The sequence below is a fragment of the Haemaphysalis longicornis genome, unplaced genomic scaffold, assembly GCF_048455015.1.
Source record: "Haemaphysalis longicornis isolate Haplotype H1 unplaced genomic scaffold, Haemaphysalis longicornis Haplotype H1 scaffold_7, whole genome shotgun sequence".
In the NCBI taxonomy this organism is placed as follows: Eukaryota; Metazoa; Arthropoda; class Arachnida; order Ixodida; family Ixodidae; genus Haemaphysalis; species Haemaphysalis longicornis.
This window is the reverse complement of record NW_027526422.1, coordinates 88,099,769-88,125,541: the sequence shown is the minus strand read 5'-3', so window position 1 is coordinate 88,125,541 and position 25,773 is coordinate 88,099,769. Positions and strand designations below refer to the sequence as shown.

At 45.1% G+C, this 25,773-nt stretch overlaps 1 protein-coding gene across 1 annotated transcript; it reads left to right on the top strand.

Moving 5' to 3' along the window:
- Window positions 1-8,277: 8,277 nt before the first annotated feature.
- LOC144144576 (techylectin-5A-like) lies at window positions 8,278-23,973 on the top strand. Its single transcript, XM_077676086.1, has 5 exons — window positions 8,278-8,422; window positions 11,132-11,274; window positions 15,298-15,403; window positions 22,235-22,402; window positions 23,628-23,973. Exons 1-5 carry the CDS (start codon window positions 8,350-8,352, stop codon window positions 23,900-23,902), a joined length of 765 nt encoding a protein of 254 aa, XP_077532212.1. The 5' UTR covers window positions 8,278-8,349; the 3' UTR covers window positions 23,903-23,973.
- Window positions 23,974-25,773: the final 1,800 nt, after the last annotated feature.

Below are 25,773 nucleotides of genomic sequence, written 5' to 3'. Positions count from 1 at the left end.
TTGTCCCCTCCTGATTGAGAGCGTGAAAGTTGATAAGAGACAAGGATTCGACCCTTCGAGCCATTCACCGCCTATCTGTGCTCATCTTCGTGCCTATCTTTTCAAGAATTGTTCCCAAAACTGTTATTTTTCCAGGCTGTTTGCATTCGCGACTGGCACTAAATTGAATGCTGGTAGCGCTACCTGGCTGACTTATCTGTGCGAGCATTCCTGAAGAAAAAAATTTTCGATGACAGCAGGCTCAAATGTTCCTCCGAGCTTCTTGCAATGCGCCTAGTCGCACATTCAGATATCTCCTACCGGAAGCTGCAACATCCGCCCAGTTCAGCGGCACTGGTGCCGCAGCTTGCGATGTCCCTTGTCACTAACGGGGCGAGTGGCGTCGGCCGTTTTTACGCGAGTTATTCGCAGTTACAATGCTCGTGACGGCATGTGTCTCGGAATTTGTTTTAACTTCGAGGCATAATTTCCTCATTCTTGGTGGTATTTCAGGTCATTTTATCACCTTTCTTGCGATGCTGGTTATCCCACATTTCGCTCAATGCGCGTGTAAAAAACCTATGCCCCGTTCGGCGGTTAAAAAGGCTGAATGCGGCGGCGGTATTCATTTAAGCCCGCTACGTGCAAAATGTATTCAAATAAAGTTTCACCATGATGTCCGGATTTCCTTTGGTTCCGGGTCCTAGATGTGTTCACACAGATTGATGGAGCACTGGAGCTGCGCCAAAAGAAGTACTTCTAATGATAGTATAGAAAAGCGTTCTACTTGTAACCGGACATATAACACGTCACTCGAGCCACCACAATTTTTTTGCGCGATAAATAATGTTTCTTATTTAATAAAGAACCATGGAAAGCGACCCTAAAACTTTTCCAATAAAATTTTCTGGAGTAACGTTTCAATGAGAGAAGCGAGGGTTAGTAATTTATATTTTGTTGCTCTGGATCGCCATATATTCCAAGGAGCAAGGTTGAGGGTTCACACAGGGGGCAATAGTTCTGATTGTATGAAACACGGACTGAATTCGGGTCAGTGTGTACATAATTTGGCGTGAAACCGAGCGGTAACACCGGACAGCAGGTCTAAGAGTACCCAGACCGTATGTCTACACGTGGTTCCTTCGTCCTGTGTTTTCGAGCTGCTTCACGCCAAATTTTGGCTACCGTTTCCGTACCAACTGATTAATGCTTACAGAGCGAACAATTAGACGCGGCTACACTCACGAGCACCAAGGCGTGCAGCCACTCCTCTCTCCCGTCGTCTAATTGTTCGCGCGGTATGCATTGATTCATCGGAGTACGCACTTGCCCGAACTCTCACGTTAATCCGTACCAACGGCACTTAAGGTTAAGACAACTTCGCAGTCGTGTTTCTGCTTAGCAACACACCGCTCTTGCAGCTACGAGACGCTTCTGCAACATGGTACTTCAAAAGAAAACAGCATGACGAAGGCAGGAATAAAATGAGAGATTAGATTGCGTGAATTCCTTTTTTTTCTCCAAATTGTGTGCTGTTTTGCTCCAAAAACACTTTTTACGTAGCTGATTTATTATTATATCCCATTTACGTTCTTATAAGCATTACATGTGTGAACTCCGCCACGATGCAGGGCCTTACAGTGTTGGTCCGCATTCACCATTTTTGTTGTTTTCACCATCCATTGTTTTAAGATCTTCTGGGTTTTTTTCGTCGGTTTGTTTTGATTTCGTTGCTTCACTTCTTAAAGTTTTTGTTTTATCTTTAGCGGGCTTTGTATTTTAACATTCCGTTCCACCCATTATATCCATTAACGATTTTATAACTCAGATATGTGTTAACATCTTGCATTATGAATATGGGCAAGTGCAGGGAATTACGTGGTTGTCCGTTTTCGCGATTGTATTTTTCGTGTCTCGTTCGCCCTTTTAAAGCTGTTTTATTTTTGATGTTTCACATGCATACCCTTGATTTCTTTAGCTTACATTTAAAACTGGTATTATTGCTTTTAGTTATGCTCACTGAGTATCTCAAATGGCACTACTATAGCGAGTACAAGCGCTAGCTCCAGCAATAACACATTTCTGTGAAAATGCAGAAAGCTACCTGGTTTGTCCTTTTTTTTAGTGTTTTTGGACGTGTTTCCTTCATGTTTCTCGGATCTGTAAGTATCCCTTCGTTTTAGGGAGGATATTTGGATGAAAATTTTTATTTTTTATTTCACCCTTATTTTTTGCGTTTTTTGTATACAGAAAATTTAATTCCACTTGACCAATTATTTCCGTTTTTACTATTGTACCAGTTAGATGTCGCCACTGCGCCAATAAGCATTTTTCTGCAAATGCAGGCATTACTCGGTTGCTCTATTTCCCCAACTTTTTGTTTATGTTTTGTAGTTTCTCTCGGGAGCATCATTTTTTATCGTTTTGTGTGGACATGCAAAAGAAGCCTATTTTCATTTCTTTAGTTCACTTTGGAAGCGAAAGGGACTACGAGGTGCCTAGCTCCCCAAAGTGTGCTTTGCGATACCGAGTGGGTTCAACTGGAGTCTTACCACACTTTGTCCCTTGAAATTTTGTTCTAGCGTGTCAAATACACACCGGAATAAACAAACGTGATGTCATGTGGACGCTGAAATGTTTTTTGAGCTACTAGGACGGGTGTGTTAGAAATATTTGTATGCACACTTGAAAACAACGCTCGTTTTTTTCCCTCGAAACCACGCCATGATGGCTTACGACCATGTTCTCGTAGCAGGCTAGTGGTAAAGGTGGGATACGGGTTAATAGCTTTTATGTCGCCATGCGCTTCGACTATATTTGACACAAGACAAACAAACGATCCCACGGGGAAAATATTTCTTCCCGTTCAAAATGACCAGCAGCACCTGCAGGAACTCAGGGAGTTATCTACTAATGCATAGCATTCTTAAGCCGCTTGTCTTGAGTGTGAGTTTTTTCCAACCAAATTTCTCGGTTTTTCTAACTCCTGTCCTGCAAATTATTCTCATTTTCGCTATTAAAACAACTAAATGTGGAGGTTTCGCGAAATCTGCATTATTGTGGCAATGCAGGGCCTTACACGTTTCGCTTTTTGTAATTTTTATAGTTTTCTTTTTTTTAGTTTTTCAAATTCTCGTTCACCCATTTATTTCTATTTACGCTATTATAACAACTACAGGTGGAACTTCGGCGATATCTGTATTTTTAGGAAATGCAGGGATTTACACGTTTCGCCCTTTTTTGTAATTGTTTATAGTTTTCTAATTTTTTAGTTTTTCAAAATTTCGTGCACCAGTTAGCTCCATTTATGCCATCAAAGTGATTACAGGTAGAACTTCGGCGATATCTGCATTTTGTGGAAATGCAGTGCGTTACACGGTCCTGGCAGTGTGGGTACTCGGCAAAGAATGTTCCGCATTAATATTTCTTTTCGTTCAAAATGAAAAACAGCACAGGGCATTTTTTTTTTATCACTCCTCAGCAGGGTGTCGTGAGCTCCTGCTGCGATACACAGAGAGAAGGTTACCGCTTTTTTGTATTTGATCATCTGTAGCTATGACGACGAAAATTGGGTGAGGCTTTAGTATTCATTCCGGTAGTTCCGCTTTCTAGTGGGGTGACATCCTGCTCACATTCTAGACAACTGTGTAGCGCTTACTTTCCTGCAGCCAACACTCCCCGCTTCCTATTGCCAGAGCCATTTAGTTCCGCCTTCTCGTCCTCCTATATATAAGCTGAAGATATTCAACCGAGCTCGAGTCGGCTCTTGGAAAGGATCAGCTACGCAGGCTCTTATAGTGCTGTGAGTACCTTCACTAAAAGATGCGTTAGGGGTGAGCGTTCCAGATTTTGCTACAGCCTTTGTGTTCGGCTTGCAGTTAAGCTCTTTGGGCCACCAATTATACCTCCATTCGTCAGCACCCTTCTTTGCCGGGCACTATGGCTCCTCTACAATTGGGTAAGCATAAAAAGCAGCACCTAGTGCAGAGGTGCACATGCTTTGCTCAATGCAAAACCTTAGTAGGATTGTTGAGGTTTTGGAAGTCCGAGTGTGAGAAGTAATTATCTGATAATTCATACCTTAAAGGTGCACTGACACAAAAAATTTGCATCGTTGTTTTTTTGTTGTGATATGACGTAATGACATACTTATCACACGTGGAAGCTTAATTTGCTTCAGCGTGCAACGGTTGTTTAATTAAAGGGATTTTCACTGCGGCCAGTCACAGTTTCGGTTTCAGCGCGTGCCGCGAAACGCCAGATTTTGTGTAAACAAAGCTGACCACGTGACGGTCGGACGGATGCCACAGAGCAGAGCTGCAGTAGCACTGCCGAAGCCTTGTCGCCGGGAGTTTCTGCGAATGCCCCCACGTACTGATCTCGTGAGCCGCTTCATTAAAAAGCGACCGTGAACGTTACGCAGGCGCTGCGAGTGCAAATTGCTGCCGCAGCTAGACAACGACGCGTGATGCTCGAGACAGTGGGTGGGAGAGAGAGAGAGAGAGAGAGAAACTTTATTTGAGCCCCGTTGGGCTAGTCTGGGTGGCGGGTGACCGGCGGTGGTAACCGGCCGGTGACCATTGCAGCTCGCTGGATGACTTTAGCCTGGACCTCACGGTCCGAGCTGCACAACGCCTTCGCCCAGTGCTCTCCGTCTGTGAAAGGGGGGAATGGGTTTTGGGGGCACTGCCACATGCAGTGGTCTTGGGTATCGAGGGACCCGCAGTCGGGGCACAAAGGGGTGGGGTACAAAGAAGGGTAGATAAGGTGAAGTCGGTATCGGCAGGGGAGTACGTGTGTCTGGGTGAGTCGCCATAGGCGTTCCTCTTCGTTGGAGAAGGTCGGAGCGGCTGGGGGTAGTTGGCGGCGGGAGAGGCGGTAGTGCGAGGTTATGTCGTTGAAGGTAATAAGTCTGTCGCGGGCGGATAGGGCTCCGTGGAAGGGCTCAAGGCCAGGACCAGCGCGGACGGTGAGCTCTCGAGCGGCCCTGTGTGCTGCCTCGTTCCCCCCCACACCCGTATGGGCCGGAGTCCATACCAGCTCGACTGGGGTGGTGGGAGAATTTTGAAGAAGGATTTTGAGGGCCAAAGGCGAGATCATTCCTTTGGCGAAATTTTGAACGGCCGTTTTGGAATCGGAGAAAACGATGGAGGGGGGCGGCCTGAGGGTCAAGGCTAGGGCTACTGCCGCCTCTTGCGCGGTCGCCGGGGAGTTAGTGTACAGAGTAAGCGAAGCAAGCGGAGGGGCGTCAGGGCCATTAATGACCGCTACCGCATAAGCTTCACGGGTCCTATATCTCGCAGCGTCGACGTAGACGGTGGAGGGGGTGATTGGGTACCGCTTGGTTAACGTCCTCGCCCTGTGCTCCCTGCGCGCTTGATGAAACGTCGGGTGCATATTGCGCGGTATGGGTCTCACCGTTATTAGCTTATGAATGTGGCTGGGAAGGGGAATAGGCGCGTCGATAAGAAATGGGCTGTCAAGGCGCAGCCGTCGGAGAAGCATTCTGCCTGAGAGCGTGGCAGTGAGACGAGTGAGCTGACTCAAGAGATGCGCCTCAATCAACTCTTCGGCGGTGTTAAAGACCCCAAGTGATTCAAGGCGGGCAGTGGATGTGCTCTGAGGTACCTGCAGCGCTGTTTTATAAATTTTCCTAATTAGACAATTAATTTTAGCTAATTCGGTGGGCGAAGGGAGCAAGTAGGGAAGAGAGTAAGTTATGCGACTAATAATGAAAGCCTGTATCAGCCGAAGGCGCTCTGCCTCTTTGAGCCCCTGATTTCGGGTAGCTATACGACGTATAAGATTGATAGTTTGATTCACCTGAGAAGTGAGGTGTGCTATGAACGTGGTGTTAGCACGGTTGCTCTGTATGTATAGGCCTAAGATCTTCAGGCATTGCACCTGGGGAACGGGTTGTTCGTGAACTCGGATTTTAATGTCCGGAGGAGAAGTGTCTCTGCTGGTACGTTTTGCTGGAAGGATTAGTAGCTCCGTTTTCTCCGGTGAGCATTCAAGTCCAATGCCACTAGCGTAGGCAGCGGCGACATCTGCTCCCTGTTGAAGGGTATCCTCAATGTGCCCATCACTGCCCCCGGTCGTCCACAAGGTGATGTCGTCGGCATAAAGACTGTGATGAAGGGATGGTATGTTATTCAACTGCTGGGGGAGATTAATCATCACTATATTGAATAACAGTGGTGACAGGACAGCGCCCTGAGGGGTACCTATTGAGGGTAGGTGTATTATGTCAGAGCGTAGGTCATTGATCTGAAGGACTGCAGTGCGATCGGTAAGGAAATCGCGAATGTAATTGTAAGCACGAGCCCCCGGGGCTAGGGCTGTCAGGTTTTGCAGAATGGCTTTGTGGGAGACTCGGTCGAAAGCCTTTCGCAAATCGAGGGCGAGTACCGCTGCAGAGTCTACACGAGACTGGGGAGTTATAATGTCGTGCTTTAGTTGGAGGTGAACGTCCTGAGTTGAGAGTCCGGCCCGAAAGCCGAACATGGTGTGGGGGAATTGTCCCGTGTGGGTGAGATGCAGTGGGTGGGAAGATGCGCGCTGGGAGCAGCCGGCCGGTCTGCCTACAGGTGCGCCTACAGATGCGGTCGGCTTAGCACTGCGGCGGATATTCGATTGCCGCTACCATAGACGGTGCAGATGATGATTTTTAATACACCCCGCCATCGCATCATTAAATCCTTTCTCATATGTGCTGCCAGGTTCCGGTCGTGGGCCCCATTTCGTGCAGCAGTAACAAGCTATCGCTCCAGCTACCTGCGCCGGCCTGCGCCACTTCGCGGCCCTGGCCGCCGCCTGCGCAGGGACCGTGCGGCTTGCTCAGTGCACTTTTCGTGCCCCCGGCGCGTTTTCGCGTACAGTGTAATAAAAAAAAAGAAATAGAGTGCCTGGAATTGCGGTAGAACTTGGGTCGCGGCCAGATGGCCTATGAGCCGACGAAATCTCGGCGCCTCCGCCGCCTACGATCGGGTCGCTCGTTGCTCGAGAGCAGAAGATCCGACCTCCAAATGGAGCAGCGAGCCGGCGAAAAACGCCAGCAGTGCGGAAGTGGCAAACACAAATTCGTGACATCTTTGGATGTTGTCTATTTACAAAATATCTAGGGAATGTCGATTGCGCGAGCTCCTCCGCTGGATTCTCGGTTGCGTTTCGAACACTTTAAAATTGATTTTAAATATGTTCTAGGCCGTATTTGCGCTGATTTCTTGCAGATAATGCATGTGTGTTTACACCAATCTATCTCCAAATTTATCTCGCCATCAAAATTTTGTGTCAGTACCCCTTTAAGTAGTGCTCAGCAGCAGCAAGAATAACTTACTTTGATGCGTCAGTAAATAAGCCGGGTGCATGACTGTTCTTGGTTGAATAATTTCTAACCTAAAACCACAAAGTCAGAATATATTTAGGTGTTGACGCTGCGCGCGACGGCGCGACAACATCTTTTATACAACACCGGCAAAACCGGCCAACACCCACTGCATGGCCTTAAGGATGTAATTCGAGCGGTCGAAGACCGTCAAGACCGGGAAAGAGAGAGAAATGTTTTCAGCGAGTTCCCAAGTTATCTCATGGACATACAGGAGTAAAGTTTAGCTGAGGTACTTTGCAACACGCTAACCTAAGTACTGGGTGTGTTGGGTGGCTACGTTTTCCAAGCATTTAAGGTTTCAAAACAGTTGAAAAAAGTGTTGCAGGGCCCTTTTAACTTGTAGTGGGCCATGAAGATTGCGCGCGCGTGGTTCGCTCAGAAGAAGAGCGGACCGCGATTGAAGGACGTAAACATTCCCCAAAACCGCAAAAGAACGATCTACAATAATGTGTACCAAAAATTAGCTTTGAGTTAATGCTTAGCGAATGGAAAGGGTTTCGTGGGGAATGGATCGATGGTTTTCATTTTAACTTCGATAATGGGGTTTGGTTTTGGCAGACGTGTTTTTGTTTTGGGTTTGCGGCTATTGTATTTGGATTTTGGTCGTTTTTGTGTACTGTGGACAAGTTTCGCATGCACCCCTGTTTCCGGTGAGAAGGAATTAAGTAACATCTTCGAGAGGTATATAAGTTCCAGGACACGGTTTAATCTTACAGCTTTGAATACATTAGGCACAATGCATACCGTTGACCATGAAGGCAACCTAGTGTCGCGAGGTTGATTGAATACCACACTTAAGATTTATTCTGTTCTAGGAAACATTGAAATCAAACGTTGTTGATTTGAACGCATTTTAGAAGAGGATATTTTTAAATTGAGGCGCTGCGCCTGTTTTGTTTCCAGAGAAGTTCAATTTAGGAGGCTCTGTGTACGTGGGTCTCTACGCATTCTGGTACCTCAGTACTGTTCTTGGTGCTTCGATGCTGCATGCCTCCATCGTGCAAGCGCAAATAAATGCAAATGAAGTTGGGAAAGGTCTTTCACAAGTAAAATGTAAGTATACTGGTAATGATACAAACACAACGGGTCAAGTTAAATACCCGCATCAATATATTCTGCCACCGCCATCAAACTTTGGAAACCACCCTTGTTTTTTGTTGGTGGCTTCTTTCTTGGGGTCGCTCTTTTTAAAGCCCCATACGGACAGTGCTTTACAATGGTGGTGTAGGTTGTCTCCGAACTTGTAAAACCATGTTATAGTAAAAAAGAACAAGACAAGCAAGTGCGTTCTGCTTGACAGCTACGGTAAACCACTTCCCAGAGGCTATAATGGGCATGACTCCCTCTCTGCAACACTGGGAATCTCGCCACCGCTAGACAGTCAAGACTTGGCATTGTAAAAGCTCCTTAAAGGACACAGGTAAAAGTATGCGATTTCGAAGTCTCCAATACCTCTGCCGACTACGCCTGACCTGCAGCCAATATATTTATTTGTTCATGCAGGGAATTTCCCAGCGCGACCTCCCGGCCTGCGAGAAAAACATGACAAGGGAAAGGTGGTTAGGGCGGGCTTCGCGAATGCCGTACAAAACAGAGGTGTTGCCATCGGCACACAATTAACAAGCAGAAAAAAAAGTTGGCGGGACTTTGTAATTTGGTGAGGCTTGCCGAACTGAACACTCCTCTAACGTACATAAGGCCCGTTCGGCAGTAAAAGTACACCCACATGGCCTTCCATAAAGCACTTGCGCAACAATATACGCAATTATGCGTTTGTAAAATACGTTTTCGAGTAGAGTTTTCACTTCAATGGTGCTACCTCTTTTGGATATCAATGAAAGCACCTAAGTTTGGGGTAATATCTGTTACCTGTCTGGCGGTCTAATGCTATACTTTCCAAGAAATTTTATGACTTATCCAGGCTAAAAGTAAGGTATTTCAAGATAGCAGCCCTCATTCCAGGAACGTTGGGAATGTCACTCATCGTAAATTCCAAATAATGCAGTTTATGCTAGATTAAAAACTAAAAGCTTCGTTTTTTCGACATTTCATTCAATCAAAAGCCTGTAATTTCAAAAAGAATCTGTAAGTCTCCTTTCAATAAACCTCCTCTAAATCACAGCCCATCGCGTTCCAGCAAAACAAATAATCTGAAGGAATCTAAATTCGGTAACTTTATTTGTCTGATGCGTTTCATCTAAAGGCGGCGTTGATTTGTGTGGAACAGTACTTTCGTAAAGCGGTTCTATGCGGTTTTATGGCTGTATGGATGTTGTACGTTGTTACACAGTAGTTATGCGGGTGTTGTTAAAATTGGCTACACAAATTAACTGTGCTACGGTACTCCGTACGGGAGCGAAATGTAACATATTCCCGTACGGAACATCGTAATAGGCCGGCTGGATTGGGTCTAACCGATAGGCCAAGCATCCCACCTAGCGTGAGCGGATGATCAATCGCTGACTGCAAATGGGCTTTGCCCATTCAAGCCAATACACGCTTGTCACCGTTTTGGCAACAATCGCAGTCATTTTGTCCGGTCTTCTTCTCAAATCCCTAAAGGGCTAGTTGCAGTCTTGTGGCCAAGTCTCGCTGGTCATCGTGTGTGCTTTGCAGATGCACAGCGCTCAGCGATCGATACGCAGTGTCTTCGATGCGCGAAATAAGTGTACCTTTCGACACTATCTGGAAAGTGGTGCCACAGTAAATAGAAACATTTATTCCCACAGCTTAATCACAGAAAAGTGCACAATGGCGTGACTTCACCTCTGAAAAAAAGTCATGCCACCAACAGTGTGCGCTATAGATGCACAAAACTAATGACGGTTTGGCTACGCGAACCACAGCGCATGCTGCCAAGTAGAACACATGCCTTTGTATATAAAGTGCTCGCAAATACACCACTTCGGGTGGGGAGACACCACATTGTTACTAGCAACTGCGGGGTCTCCTCCCGAGCTTATGACTATTGTTGCCCTTCGAGGTCTTCCGTTGTCCGATGTGGTGTGGATGGTATGCTACTGTCCGGGTACGGAACGCTCGCTAAAATGGCAGCAGCAACTGGCAGATCCAAGGTATTGGGAGAACGTTTCTCTTTGAGGTCGTGCGACGTCCATTGGTAAACGCAGCTTGAAGAAGAGAGAATAGATTTCTTCCAGTGGGTGATCTCATAGTGTAACCTCAGGTATAACGCCAAGTTCTAGCATATATAACAGCTGGCGATTTGTATTTCAACCTTTCCCTCAAGTGGCAGCTATAGAGTGGCGAAAAAGTTCTCGGCACTCCATAGTTGTCACTGTCACCGGCTGTTATAGGCAGGTCGCTATCTATATAACCGGTGGTAGTTTGTACATGGCCATACGAAGCATTGAGATTTGGTAGGGTAGTGGGAATGGAGTAATCTCCCTACCACAAAATCCTGCTTGATTTGAAAGAAGACCAGAAAGACAAATCTTCTACCGAGATGACGCCGTTGGTAATCAAGGACCATACAAGCCAGCGTGTTCTGGTATATAAATCCAGCGCAGGCAGCAGTAGCCAGGTTACCTGGAGTGTCGATCCGCTCCAACTGACGGGTGCCCTAATAGCAGCCACCCATTGTTCATTATCTATTTGTTCGTTCATTCTATGTAGGTGCTATCAGTTTGGTGCTATCAATATACCCTTGAGACATCGAGTGCGGTTCAGGGAGTTGCCTTCGTGTTTTCTAACTCACATTTTGACGATACTTAGCGAGGGAGACTAATTGTATTGTCTCTTTAGGCAGCCTACCGCCCCGCCACTGCAGCGATCTTCTGCACGTAGGCCAGACGGTCAGCGGACTCTACACAATATTTCCCAATGGTAAACGTGCAAATGGAAAGATTGTATACTGCGACATGGACACAGATAATGGAGGATGGACGGTAAGTAAATGTTGGCTGTGGAGTATGAACTCTTGGTTGCAAATTTTTGTCATGTACGATAACAGTCCTGTTGGCGACATTACCTTTAAATCGGATACTCACTTCGCACAAACGAGGATGCGGAATAAACATTAGGAAACCGGTGTTATGAGGGAATGTCCGCGATGAATAACCAACTGATTTTTTTCATTAATTGTTTTCGTTCTGGACAAATACAATGTTGCCCTTGTTGACATGACGCAAGGCAGAACTTCAGCAGGGACAAGATGACAATTTCTACCAATTTCTACTTACAAAAGAGGACTAAACTAGCCAACTATTGGGTAGAACACAAACTCAGCTAGGCAGTACAGATGTAGTTAAAAAAAACTTTCTAGATGAGGTTCATGGTTGTAACAAACGTGTGGTACATAGGAGCTAACGATTCATGTATGGCAATTACACAGAACTCGAAACAAAAACCACGCGTCCGAAAACGAAGAATAAGAGAAATTGTTTTGTGCCAAGAGTAAAACTTATAAGCAGATATGGATCAATTTCGTTGGGTGTTTTAAGAAAGAGATATTGATGAGATTTTAAATACCTCATGATTACAGTACATCGTTAGTGCACTTAACAACCTAGAATTTTATTAACCTTGCCAACAATTTGTTGTACTATTACCACTGTCCCAAATTGTTCTAGGGAAAGTATTGTCAATTGCGTTTTCTGAGTTTGTAACTGCTGCTTTTAGGGTGAGAGCAAGTTCGAGGCAAACATTCAGTCCGTTGGGGGCTGGCGAAAAAGTTGTAAGCATTGATTGTATTCCTACGGAGATTTACGCTGGTATTCTTAGTCATTCCTCCATTTCAGTCTCCAGTGAAGGAGATCCTTGAAATCGATTTTCCCATGCATAAGGATTGCGGAATCCTCCCCTCCGCCGAGTGAAGGGATCCAACGGTGTGGAGTGGAAACTCAGAATACGGCCCTTAGAATCTGATGCTTGATTGGAATTTTGGACTATATATTTGGCTTCATAGATTTGCCCACATTGGCGGAGCATTCAGCTGAGAGCACTCATATACAGCGATTTTCTTTGTCATGCATTGGATATAAATAGCTCAACGAATGCATAAATAAATTCATCACCAATGAAATACGAACGTTTAAGGTTGTACAAATTTCTCTAATGGCACTGTTACACTGGCGGCGGCGTCCCCGTACTGAGCCTCGTCACCTCCGTTATGTAGTGGTAGCGTGGTATATGGGCTGCGTTGGTGCTGACGACAAAAAGACGAGAGCCAACCTTAATTAGTTTTACTACTTGGTGAGAGTTGAACAAAGAAGATATAGGAAAAGCATGGAGCGGACGCAGTGAACGAAGCTCTTAGTTCAGCCCCAAAGGTCGATTGAAACGAGCCACCCACAGGGCAGATTTTGTACATAGAAGCATCAACGGCTACACCAACTTAGCAGTGATTTGCTCACGTCTCTGCCAAAGTGCACACACACGCAAGAACGCCTTTTCCCGGTGTTTCGATAGCCGGTGCACTTCGGGTCTGAGAGAGGGGTTGAGGACTTGTTGGTGAGTGGAGTAGCTTCCTAGAGTGAAGCCTCAACACGACCCCTTCTTTTCGTAGATTCTCTGAAGAGGGCGAGCGTTCCCACGAAGTACAGAAATACTTCACCACACTACACCAAACTTGCAGCACGTGCGAACAGGGTAGCGGCGCGCTGAATTGTTACAGCACCTATTCCTCTTCTCGGCTCACTAAAATTTCTACTTTGGTTATTCTGAGTTGTTGTTGACCCAAGTAGAAAGGAAGCTCTCGTACAAGATGACCCAAAGCATTTACGGTCAAATCATGTAATACAATTGGTATTTACTTTTAGTCAATATCCAAGCTGTCTTGAAATGCCGAAAGCCAGGCCGAGATTAGTTATCAGGGAATCTACGAGTGCGGTCTTTTAGATACTTTCGTACAACTGGACATTAAGAAATAGTGTCTAAGATGTATTGCTGAATTGGAAGCTTAAAACATAAATGCATGACATAAGAACTTCTTGCACTGAAAAGTTCATGGTTTGCTTCATTAACGTCCTATCGTAGCCCCCTAGATACACGCCAGAAACGTCGTCCGCCACCATATTGCATACCTATTTTAAAACTTCTTGCACGCTAAACCCGAAAAATTAGAAGCTTGTATGAACTCCGCGCAATAATAAATTAGAGTCTCCCGAACGTTTTCTTATGATTGCGGTGCAATTATAATAAACTATAGACGTCTTCCCGGGGAACTTGATAATAAATGATTAGTTCTATCATTGTTGCAATTTTTTGGTGAGCTCAATTCTTCAAATACCTGAAGTTTTTATCAGTTACACTAAAACCCTAGAGTTTTATTGAAAAAAAAAACATCGGCAAAACTTTACAAGGTCTGGCTTAACAAGGTTTTCTTAAGCAAAAAAACAAGACAATTTTTCTCTAATGTATTAGTGCATTTGTTTCTTGACTGCACGAGAAACGCTCTCCAAACCTCTACCTTTTCAAAGCCCGCATTAGTATTTGGTCAGGCACATTTCGTTGTACAATTTATGATAGCCTATTTTCAGAATTTGACTACTTCTCAAGACGACACCAAAACTGCGATAGGAATGTAAAAATGGTTCCAGAGAACACTTTTATCTAAGGCTACAGCCCTTGAAACCTTTACTTCTCGTAAAATAGAGCGACCTAACTGGCAGATTACAGAATGCACTATTAGTGTCATTACAGTGTTGATCACAAAGTTCTGTAATCTGAAAGAAGCGGCAACGATTTCTTTACATTCTTCAAGTGCCGAATCTGAAGTATCATTAAGAATTTTTACATAAGGTGGACAGCGGTTTTTCATGAAACCATACCAACAGCCTTTTATTTCTCTAATACACCTATATGGTCTCAGTCCCTTGTGATTTTATTACAGATATACGAGGGACGGTCTTAGAAGAAGCTTTGTATTTTCGAACTATTGTATACTTCGGAATTAGCGCATTTATTCGTATTTAAGGCGCGGTTTTCTTGGAATATTCGTAGTGGCAAAGTCATTCGCCGCCTTACATTCGAAGCTTAGAATTATACACTTTGTTTTTTAATCTCCGAATTGCATCCCCTCTTCATAATCGTGACCAACTTACAATCGAAAAAATACGGTACACCTGAATCCCACGCCTGCATCTCAAGCGGATGACTGCCTAATTTCATGATCATAGTGCTCAGACGTGTGTTGTGCGTTTTTGCAAATGTTTGGGCAAATAACAAAAATCAATGCATCAATTCATTTGCTTCAACAGTGACCATTTATGTAAAGGTGCACGTGTAGCTTTGGGCACTGCAAGAGAAAAATATTGGAGTCGCCTAATTATATTTCACAGTCTTGCTTGTCAGTACACCAAGAGTACTTCATTGAGTAAGGGCAGCAATTTTAGTCTTTACTGCTGCACCTATCTTCATTCTGTATGTTGTCACTCAATTGAGGGAGCACAGAAGTCTACTGTTCTTGTTAGAGCAGAAGCAGAGAGGTATAACACGATTTACTGGGTACACTAAAACATATCTCTGGGAGAACCTACGTGGACGTGAAGAAGGAGCGCATCTGGCCCGCGCGAACATCATCACCTAGAACTGTACTGGCACAGTTGAAGCCTGTGAAATTTTGACATATTGGACAAACGAGACGAGTCCTTGAAACTACGTTGAACCTCTGACTCTTGATTAGTGGAAAAGCTAAAACACGTCAGAATAGTGCCACGCAAGCAGACTCATTATACGATTTTGGGAGCCGAAAATATCGTAACCATAAATAGGCCTGACAAATTTGTAACTGTCGCATTGTTGGTACTTTTATTACGTAGGAGTTATTGATCTTCCTTGCATGGCTCCTTATATTATTTCATGCTCCATAACAAGAGGCTCTCTGTCATCGGAGTGAAATATTACCAACGGAACTAACAAACAGGAAGAATAATAAAATCTTCCATTGCACACTGGTGCCGTTTTTGCAGGTCATTCAGAGGCGAGGGCAGTACGGCAATCCCGTGTACTACTTCTACCGTAACTGGACGGAGTATGACAGTGGTTTCGGCGATCCAGCAAAAGAATACTGGATAGGTAGGAAGACACCATTTTGTAAGACATGTTCTTCCGTAGGGATCATTGCGTTTGAAAACGTCTTTATGTCCTATATTGCGAATGTAGTGATTTATATAAAAGTCTAAGGTGCCAAAAAAACCTAACTGTGGTTGTTGATAGAGGGTGCATTTTTCATTTGCTGTTTCTTGAGCAGTTCGGAATTCATAATGAGCACTTTTTCTTACATTTGTTTAGTTTATACGGCATTCATTAACGTACTTTGACGCGGTAGTCCACACCTCCTGTTTTCTAGAAATCTGTAACAACAAAAAAATGTCTCTGGGAGGCACCGATATTTTTATGTGTTCGAGGAAATCACGGATGGCAGTTTCGTACGAACCAATAATTTTTTTAGTGTTATTAGCAATGCTACCCCCGTTTGTGTACATCTGTGCTGCTTAAAAGATACTAGGTATTTCCCTTGAGCTGAAGAATGTTGAGGCGTATGAAACGAGTTAGCATTGATAGTATTTGGAAAGTGTTTCTTTCACAGATTTACCATTTTGTTAGATGTTATTATTTATTTATTATGATTTCAGTCGTTTGAGGCCAAAGCCTCAGCCTCCTCATTCTGCGAAAAACCGTTTTCTTTTTTGTATTTGTGTGTTCAGAAAATTTTCCGCGGCCGTAAAGAGTGAAAATATAAAAAAAAATGGAAGAAGCTCACACTAACGCTTAAGACTTCACGGTAGCGAAGCTGCAGGCAACCTTAACAATCATCACGATTTTGTAAGTCCACGATTGCCGCCGATTTGCCCCCTCGTTCACTGCGTCAACGACCTTTAATCTGTCATTGTTGCTGTAAATGCGAGCTTCTTTCATTTTTTTGGAAGATATAAACATTGGACATCACCTTGGAAGGGTGTATGCTGTGGCGTGTTTTTCTGGTTCAAGCGAGTGTTACCAGGATTATAGCGAACGCTAGAGTTTCTTTTTTTGTCAGTCCTGGCCAATCTCTATCAGTGAGTATGCTTGGCTTGCAAACGTGCGATAGGGACGCTGGGCGGTCGCCGGGAGGCAGGAACATACCATCGCTCGGCTTTTCTTTTTTTTTTAAGTGCTGGGTGGCCACCGTGACGCCCGCACTCCCAAGCGGGCGCTCACATACGGGCGGTCATGCATACGCGCGTGACCCTTTTACGTATTTTTCACTGCGGACACCAAAAAATATGATGTTCTAAACAGCTTCGCTGTTAAAAATCACTCCTATTACCCGAAGTGTTTTGTACCCGGTTCTACACAGTCGCAGCCCGACGTGATACTGTCAGAGCTATTTTTTTTCTTTAGATGCATAGCAACAATTCATTGAGACGTAATATAACAAGTCCAATTATAATAAAATTATAATAACAGATCCACAATTAACACAATATAAGAACTCTCAGCAGCTAAGACTAATTATACAGTGTAAGAAACATCGTAATCTTTTCAAAACTGTAGCAAGTAGACGGAAGCATCCAAAAGATACAGCCACTGCGGTGTATCACTCTCCACTGCATAGATGCTCTGCAGAAATGCTGCCACAAAATATGCACATGATTGTGCTACGGGTTCAGCATGACGGACTGCCGAGCCTCCCTTCGACAAGCTAAACAATCCTATCCCAAGAAAATTTCATAGGTCGCCCGGTTAGCATCTTGAAAAGGCAAGAACCGAATTGGTTAAGAAGTGACGTCAATGTGCTCTTTAAGTGTACGTAACAAAACGTCCCAGAAAAGCATCCCGTGACGCACAATGCAAAAAAACGAACAATAGTGACTTGTTGATTGCACAAGCAGTAATAGTCTGACCAAGAGACCGATATCTTGTTTTCGCGCAGCCATGATTTACTACAAGCGTTTTCGAGTGGAGCTTAAAGAAAAACGTTTTGGAATTTGGTGGCATGGACATATGCTTGACACGATCTAAAACACTGCTCCTATATTCCCGCAAATAGTAATGGGGATAAACGGGCACCAGGGACGTATGAACAATTACAGTTTTCGACACACCTTTCCTGGAAACCTGAACCGATACTCCAAGGAAAATGGCGAAGCAGGGAAATTATAATTTCCGAAAACTTACTTTATTCCCAACATGGTGCGAGCGGTTAGAAATAAAGTTTACTGTCATTGTTATTTTTTTTTCTGGCAGGTTCCTAATTGGCAGATTGGCCAATATTCGGGAGCTTTGAGAGTCTACGGGGCTCGCTTCACAAAATTGAAAAAATTAGGAATTGTTAATGTAAAAGTTGTAGAATAGTGCTTGCCGCCGGAGACCTAATTGTGAAGGCAGGTGTGTCGAACAAATGGACACCAGCCTCGCAATACGTTGATTTTACTGGCGCTGTGCCGTATGCACGTCACCTTGCTGACCTAATTTATGTGAAAAGGCAAAAACAGAGAGAACTAAGAAAGAAACACCAAAAGATGTCGCAGTAAATGCGCCTGGAAAACACTATGGTTTCGAAAGACGAAGAAACATAAAGCGAAAAAGGGGACGAAAAATATAGTACCGATAGAGAACTAATTATCACCCGGCTTTTGCCTTAAAAGCCCGTAAAAAAACTTGAGTGCTCCAATAGCTTTTAACAATAGTGTACAGCTCTCGCAAGTTGAGCTGGTGCGAATAGTGTGATCAGGTGGAGGAGACGCTTGTTACTCCACGTATCCGCGATCGCAGAGGCTGCTGTCTAAATCTTGTGTGTGTGTTTCAGGAATGCGAGGATCTCATGTGTCAGTTCATTTTCATAAGCAAATACACGTATAAATATATTATGCATCTTAATCCCCTTAGCCGTTGCAACTGAATATCAAACATCATTGGAAAGCACTGCAGATTCCTCGAGAAGCTTCCAACGAAAATTTCGTGGCACTCAGCGCAGACTTCGTACACACACGCGAAAATCCATTGCCATCACAGGGTAGCGCTTGCATCATACCTGCCCCCGCCACTGGTTCTGACTAGGGCAATACATTCGCCTTTTGACAGTGGCAGGGTTGTGAAACGCAAGCAGCGTTAAAGGGACATTGACGTGATTTCTAAACATTGCAGCATTTTTACCAGAAATGGTAGTTTAGAGTGTCTAGGCCATACTTCAACCACTCGCGCTGCGTTTACGCGAGTTTAATCAGCAGAAGAATAAATTGGGAAATGCTATCCTCCTCCCTTCATCCCCCTTCGAAATTTTCTATGACGTTTTCTATGATGTCAAAATAAGATGGCTATGCTTGACTGCGCCTTTGCAAGGCTCGCCCACCGTGCGACAGAATAAGTCGGCCCAGTGTTTAGTTGGCGGGTGGCCGGCGGGTGCGTTCGCTCAGTTAGAACTAAGTCATGGCACGTTTGTTGCAAGAAGGATGTGCAGTTTGTTGGTTAGTTAGTAGTTTGTATCAAGCTCTAACTCCAAGTCACGCCGCACAAGCGCACACTCGACGCTTCGCTGGCTGGTACTATAGTAGAAATATTTAATGCTAATTGAAGGCGGGAGTAGAGACAGTGAAGTTACTATAGGAACGAATGAATTAAACTCAACCAAAACCTTTATAGTACACCGTAAAAGCAGGGTACGGAAATCACTTTTTGCTCTGGCTAAAGTACCACAGCGGTCAGCATCACAACCCCACGTCTGCGAACGTCAAGGAATGCAGTTGCTAGGCATGATATATTGTCGGAATTTGGGGTACATTTAGTGCACGAGCGCTATATAAGAAATAGTCATGTAAGCTGCTTGAAATGCTAAAACTTATTAAAAATGTAAACTGGCTTTACAATATGTACTTTATATTTTCGCCCTTGGCATGACTGGCTTATTGGCGATGGGCCTGAATCCCTAGGTATGTTATTGTGCAAGTCGGAAGTTCAAATCCCCGATAGTGACTGTTTTAAATAAAAGCTTTCTAGCTCCACCACCCAACGGTACTTTCGTAGAGTGCGGGAGAACAAACTCCCAACGCGGCAGACGCGGCGGTGGGGGGCGGGGCGGGGCGGAGGGTTTCACTCACGTTGCACATTGTAGATGCCACGGCGAATTTACCCTGCGTTCCCAGCGCGGAAATGCCTGCACGCCGGCGTAGACGTCCGCGGTATGACATTGTCGTCTGCTTTGGGACGGTTGTTTTGGGCCTATTTTGGGGCAGCTTTTCGTTCATTGCGCGCTGCCTTCGCAGGGCTTGACTAACTTGTTCGACAGCACATCCAGGGTAACCTGCACCCTACGTAATTAAGTGGTAGTACGGGAAACATGCGTTAAGGATTGGCTTGTAGGGCGGGAAAACAAAATGTACAAACGACATAAAGGCCTCTGGCCGCTAGAGAAAGGCCACCTTTTGCGCACTGCTTGCCACGAATGGGACTCCGTTTTCGAAATTGGTAAATACCAATTCGGCAGTGTTTTAAAATGTATTACAAAAAGCGATAGTAGCAAGTGGTTCTGATATATAGGGATTATAAAATTTCCCTCAGCTTTCTTGCAATTCTAAAACCTATTAAACTAACTAGTTTAAATTGGTATAAATGGGAATCACTACGCTCACATGCCGAGTTGTTTCGGTGTCTGCGCTTGTGTCGCGCAGTAATGTAGCCCCAAGCTAGCACATCAGGATTTCTAGGTTCCACTGCCTAATTCTTCGAAAGACTCTACTCTCCGTTTTCTTTCGTCCGACTCACGGCCGTGCTACAGCGACGGCGTCCGGCGCTCTAGCACGTCCGTGGCCGACGCTGGTGCTGCTTTCGGGACGCCGCCCCTGCGAATTCCAGATAACGGCTTACAGAACCTCTGGTTTCACTCTTTGTAGAACCACGTGGGTGAATTCATGTGACGTCGCGTGGAAAATTGTTGTGGGTGTCGTTTAAAGCTTTGCTTTCCAACCACCTTCGCAGCGTGTGCTTTTTTGAAGTTGATTTATTGTTTTTTTCGGCAGTGTTTTATATACTGAATTCACCAATTTTGCGCTGTAACGTTCCTTGTTCCACGAGCGAGATCGCAGTACGCGTGAAGACTGACACTGGCCCACTGGCGAGCTTTCGTTGCCGTAGCGTTGTCATAAGGAGCGACTTCTTGCGGGCGCAGTGCCGAATAAGCCGACCGTTGGCCTGGTGCGCACACGTCCCTTATGATACAGGCACGAGCAAGGCAATCTTCAAAAATGGGAGAGAGGGCGTTCATCCACTGCGTACGCCTTAGCTAGTGATTGTTACGATTCCAAGCTTTGCTTTTAGGCTTATAGTATGACGCATTTTACAGTCGACAGAATGGGAGAAGTGCAGAATGCTGTGTACTGAGATATCGAGAATGCCGATCCAACGATAACGTCGAACGCCACGAATGTTGTTTCAGAAAATGGAAACCAAAACTGGTTTCATTTCCAGTCTTGAACATCGTCGAATGACGACCACCTTGAGTTGACGTCAGTGTTGTTAGGTGGTGCGGCCGCTACAAAACGCGCAAAGCAGCTTTTTCTTATTCCACGCTTTATAAAATAAATACCACCTTACCACCCGCAGAAACGATCAAAAGTGTGTTTATTCGACCGACTATACGCAGTGAAAGTAAACACACGAGCTCGGCAAATTCACTTCAGTGTCAATTTAAGCTATTGTTACTTGGGTTGGCTGAACATGTCGGGGAGTCTCGATAACCAAAGTAGAACACGGCTCGCCATGGCCCCTTTTCCGCGATTGCTGGATATGTGCACAGGCATTCCATCCAATATCCTAGAAGCTGCAGGCCAACGGAGCGGTAATGGCATGCCTTCCCTGAGCTCCATGATCGAATCCATGCCGTCTGCAGGTGGGCACGTCCCGGCAGACGCCGTGCCCTGCGCAGAGGTTCAAAAGCATGTCTCTCATATTGACGCGCATTAAGGGGGGGTGGGGGAGGTGAGATGACTAGACGGGGCGATAGGCTTGTGACCACCGAATACACTGAATGTTCCCCTAAGCCTCAACGGAAATTTTTATCTTACGGTAGGTGTTGTCAAAATGCGCATGAACCTTGTTCAAACAGCTTGCCTTGTAGGAACTCACATTTTCCTGCTTTTTTAGTGTACACGTCGCAACGTGCGGGCTATTTTACTGACCATAATCCTAAAGAAACCACACACGAGTGTTGACAGAAATAGCACTTGGCGGAAGAGGCGTTTTAGAAGCGCCCTTTTGATTGTGTTAGCTAGCATCTTGTTCCTGACATGCGTTTTGACCGAGCGAGAAATCTAAACGCGCTGCGCTTTGTTATTAATACCCCTGTCACAGGTGCACTTTCAATCGCGATTTAGTCGAATCCGATCGGGCGCTGATACACGGCAGTTCCAATTGCGATCGACCCCGCTCGTGCTCGAACTCAGTCCTAGGTCACCAAGCACGATCGAGGCTTCCAAGCGCGATGGAACGAAACCGGTGATACCCTCGTCTCCGCTGAGTAATGGCCCATAAGGTGACAACTTCAACTAATGCTACAAATTGTGTCGAATAGCTCGACCCAAATAAGCATGCGGTAACATTTACATAGTTACGTATACCTACGACCACGCGAAGTTGCCAGACGCCGGCCGCGAAGTACATTTTTAGCGCCATCTGGCGGACATAAGTGCAACCGGTGCAACTTCTCGATCGGGATTGGAACCTGCCGTATAGCAGCGGCGGTGCGTCAAGCGCGCTCGAAAAGTCAATCGCATTTCGCTTCAATTCGGATTGAAAGTCCCATGGTGACAGGGGTATAAGTGCCTGACAGACCTTTTCTATAGACGAAAGTAAGACATGCCTCGGCATCGTTTTGGGCTGACCGCGCAATCCTCTGTTCATGTACCCACCATGTTTTCTATGTCTGCACAGGAAACAGTGTTCTGCACGCACTGACGTCCGGTCAAGAACAGATGGCTTTGAGGGTCATCCTAACGAACCACACAGGCGAAAGTGTCTCGGTTGATTACAACAGATTCCAGGTTGGGTCGGCAGAAGAGTTCTTCAAGCTCACGCTTCGGGAGTTCCTTGGTCCACCAGGTATATATTTTTGGCCCATTTCACTATACACTCCGTTTACGCGCGGAGGGGCTGGGGGGTTAGGAGGATGCGAGGGAGTGTCCTTGGTTAAAGTGCGGCGTTCTAATGAGCGCAGACTCGCAGGATAGACCGCCGGCCGCATTGGCTGTTTTGACGTAAGCAAAAAGCTTTGTATTTGCATTTTGTGGTAAACGTTAGAATTCCGGCCTGAATTGTGCCGGAAATGGCTAATGAAACTTAACATTAGGAAGTCCTCATTCGGTTCCTTCAACCAGCGTCGCAATAATCGTCAATCCACCTTATGTCTGTCATAACGCCGCAATAGCTGCCACTGACTCATTCAAGTACTTCAGTCTTTCCATCTCTCATGATATAACTTAGACCCATCACATCAACCACTATGCACATTCTGCTAACCAAAGCCTCGGCTTCATGCGCAGAAATCTGCCCTCGGCTCCGACTGCAATTCAATTATTAGCATGCAAAACATTTGTCTTGCCTAAATTGGAGTACGTCACTACTGTCTTCGACACACATCAATCTAACCTTTCGCACTAAATTGGATCCGTTCAAGATCGTGCTGCGCGTTGTCTTCTACCAGCATTCTCATTATGTACCAGAGTCACAGAATTTAAACGCCTGCTCCACCTCCCATCGTTGACTGTCGCCATATATCTCGTATCTGCATTTTGCACCGATTCTTTACCTACCTCTCCCGCAGTAACCACAACATAGTTATAGCTTGTCGTATCTCTCGCTATTCTCAATACAATGTCTTGTATCTTCCACCTACCCTGGCCGAAACTTCTCAACGTTCATTGTTTATTTCAACTACTCATGAATGGAACAACCTTCCCGCCAACATTGCCACTATTACCGGTAATGTAAACTTCAAACATGCCATCGAAAATCCTTATCTTGAGTAATCGTTTTGTTTATATTTGTTACCATGCTGGTGATAATACCCCTCCGGGACATTCGAAGTGCAAATAAATAAATAAATAAATAAATAAATAAATAAATAAATAAATAAATAAATAAATAAATAAATAAATAAATAAATAAATAAATAAATAAATAAATAAATAAATAAATAAATAAATAAATAAATAAATATCCCCGTAGGCCGTATTTTTTCGCCCCCACAATGGTGTGCCTCATATTCAACGTGCAGTTTAGTCCGCTACAATACTGTTTCGATTCATTATATTGACACAACACGCAGGTTGGGATTCCCTCCGCTGGAGCAACGGTTGTGGCTTTACCACCTTCGACCAGGACCACGATAAGGATGGAAAAAACTGTGCGGTCAGATTCCGGGGTGCCGGATGGTACAACACATGTCATCATGCAAACCTGAACGGCCTGAACTACAACGGTGTTCATAAAAGCTACGCCGATGGCATTGAATGGAGTGTGAGGGGAAGCGACGTTCTCCTGTACCATTACTCCTACCCCAGTGTACAAATGATGATCCGGCCTGCTCCAGCGCAGATTTAAAGGGAGAGGAACCCTTTGTTGGAGTGCTTGCACGGCTGGAAACGCAAAATTCTACAATGAAAAAGAAACAACACGTCCCCTGTACGGGTTCCATAAAAACGCTGTTAGACATCCTACCATAGATTATGAAAAAATGTCAGTCGGGAACAATGAAAGTTAAGAAATCTTGGTCGCATTGTAATTGCGGCGTGTTTTTTTCAAAACGTGAATAATTTTGAGCAACTGATAATGCAAAAGGTCAAGTAAGTTCCGCGATAATACTCCGCAAGTGTAAATCAAACCACTGGGTAAAATGTGGTAGGCACTGAAGCAGTTCCTTCGGTAGTTCCTTCGGTAGCACTCGTGCAAGTTCCTTCGGTAGTTTTACTCTGCAGTTATTCAATGAAATGCCAAGACAAAGAGAGAGAGAGAGAAACAAATTTGTATCCACTTCGAAGGGATGATGTAACTTCTTCTAAGGTGGCGGCCAGGAACCCGCCGTTAAAACGTTATCATGGTTTTAAAGCTTTTGCACATTCTGAAAAGATACCAACTATTTGTTATCAAGTTTCCATTGGCTGTTTCTGTACAGTGTCTATAATTAATTGGCCACCGCATTGTTATTGAAATCGGTCTTATTCTTATGGAACGAGTTTAAAAATAATTTTTGCGAAGTAATATTTGAATCTCAAAAAGACTACAGTGAAATCTCGTTGATACCTTTTCCACGGGAACTTCGGAAATGAAACGTACAATGCGAAAATGGCATTATTAAAAGAGGTTAAAAACTGGAGGAAAATATGCATACACCGTCAGAAACTCACTTTTATTGAGCGAAGTTTGAAGTTGCTGTAAATTTGTGCAGCACTTTCTTCTTTTCAACGAGCAAGACTGCATTCTTGTGCAACGCAAAAAAGAAGCTTGCGGAATTATCGGCTTCGCCGCGCCCTCCATTGTAGGGCAATTCGCGTCGTGCATTAAACTGGTACTGACGCAAATATTTGAAGGCGAGATAACTTCAGAGATAGATGGTGTGATCACACATACATCATATGCTAAATATCAGCGGAAAATACTGCCACCAACATATTTAAAATCAACGTTAAAGTGTGCAAAACGCAACCGAGCTGCCAGCGGAGAACCTCGCGCAATCGACATTCCTTGGATATTTTGTAAATAAACAACATCCAAAACGTCACGACTTTGTGTTCGCCACTTCCGCAATTCCAGCGTTTTTCATCGGCTCGCCGCTCCAATCGGAGGTGGGGGCTTCTGCTCTCGAGCAACGAACGACCTGATCGTTGGCGGTAGAGGCGCCTTGATTTTGTCGGCTGATCGGGTAGCTGGCTGCGACCTAAGTTCTACAGCGAATTCAGGCACTCTATTTTCATTGCTTTTTATTACACTGGACGCGAACACGAGCCGGGGTCACGAAAGGCGCACCCAGCGAGTCCAACGGTCGCTGCGCTGGCAGCGGCCGCGGCCGCGAAGTGGCGCAGGCCGGCGCAGGTAGCTCAAGCGATAGCTTGTTAACGCTGCAAGAAATGCGACCCAAGTCCCAAACTTCGCAGCACATATGAGAAAGGTATTAACGATGCGATGGCGGGTTGCATTAAAAATCGTGATTTGCACAGCTTACGAGAGCGGCGATCGAATATCAAAACAGTGCTAAACTAAGCCGAACACATCTGTAGCAGACCTGTATGCAGACCGGCCGGCTGCTCTCAGGGCTCGTCTTCCCACCCACTGTCTCAAGCGTCGCGCGTCGTTCTCTAACCGCGGTAACTTTCACTCGCAGCCCCTCCGTCACGTCCATGGTCACTTCTTAATTAAACGGCTCACGAGATCAGTACCTCGAGGCATTCGCAAAAACTGCCGGATTCAACAGTGCT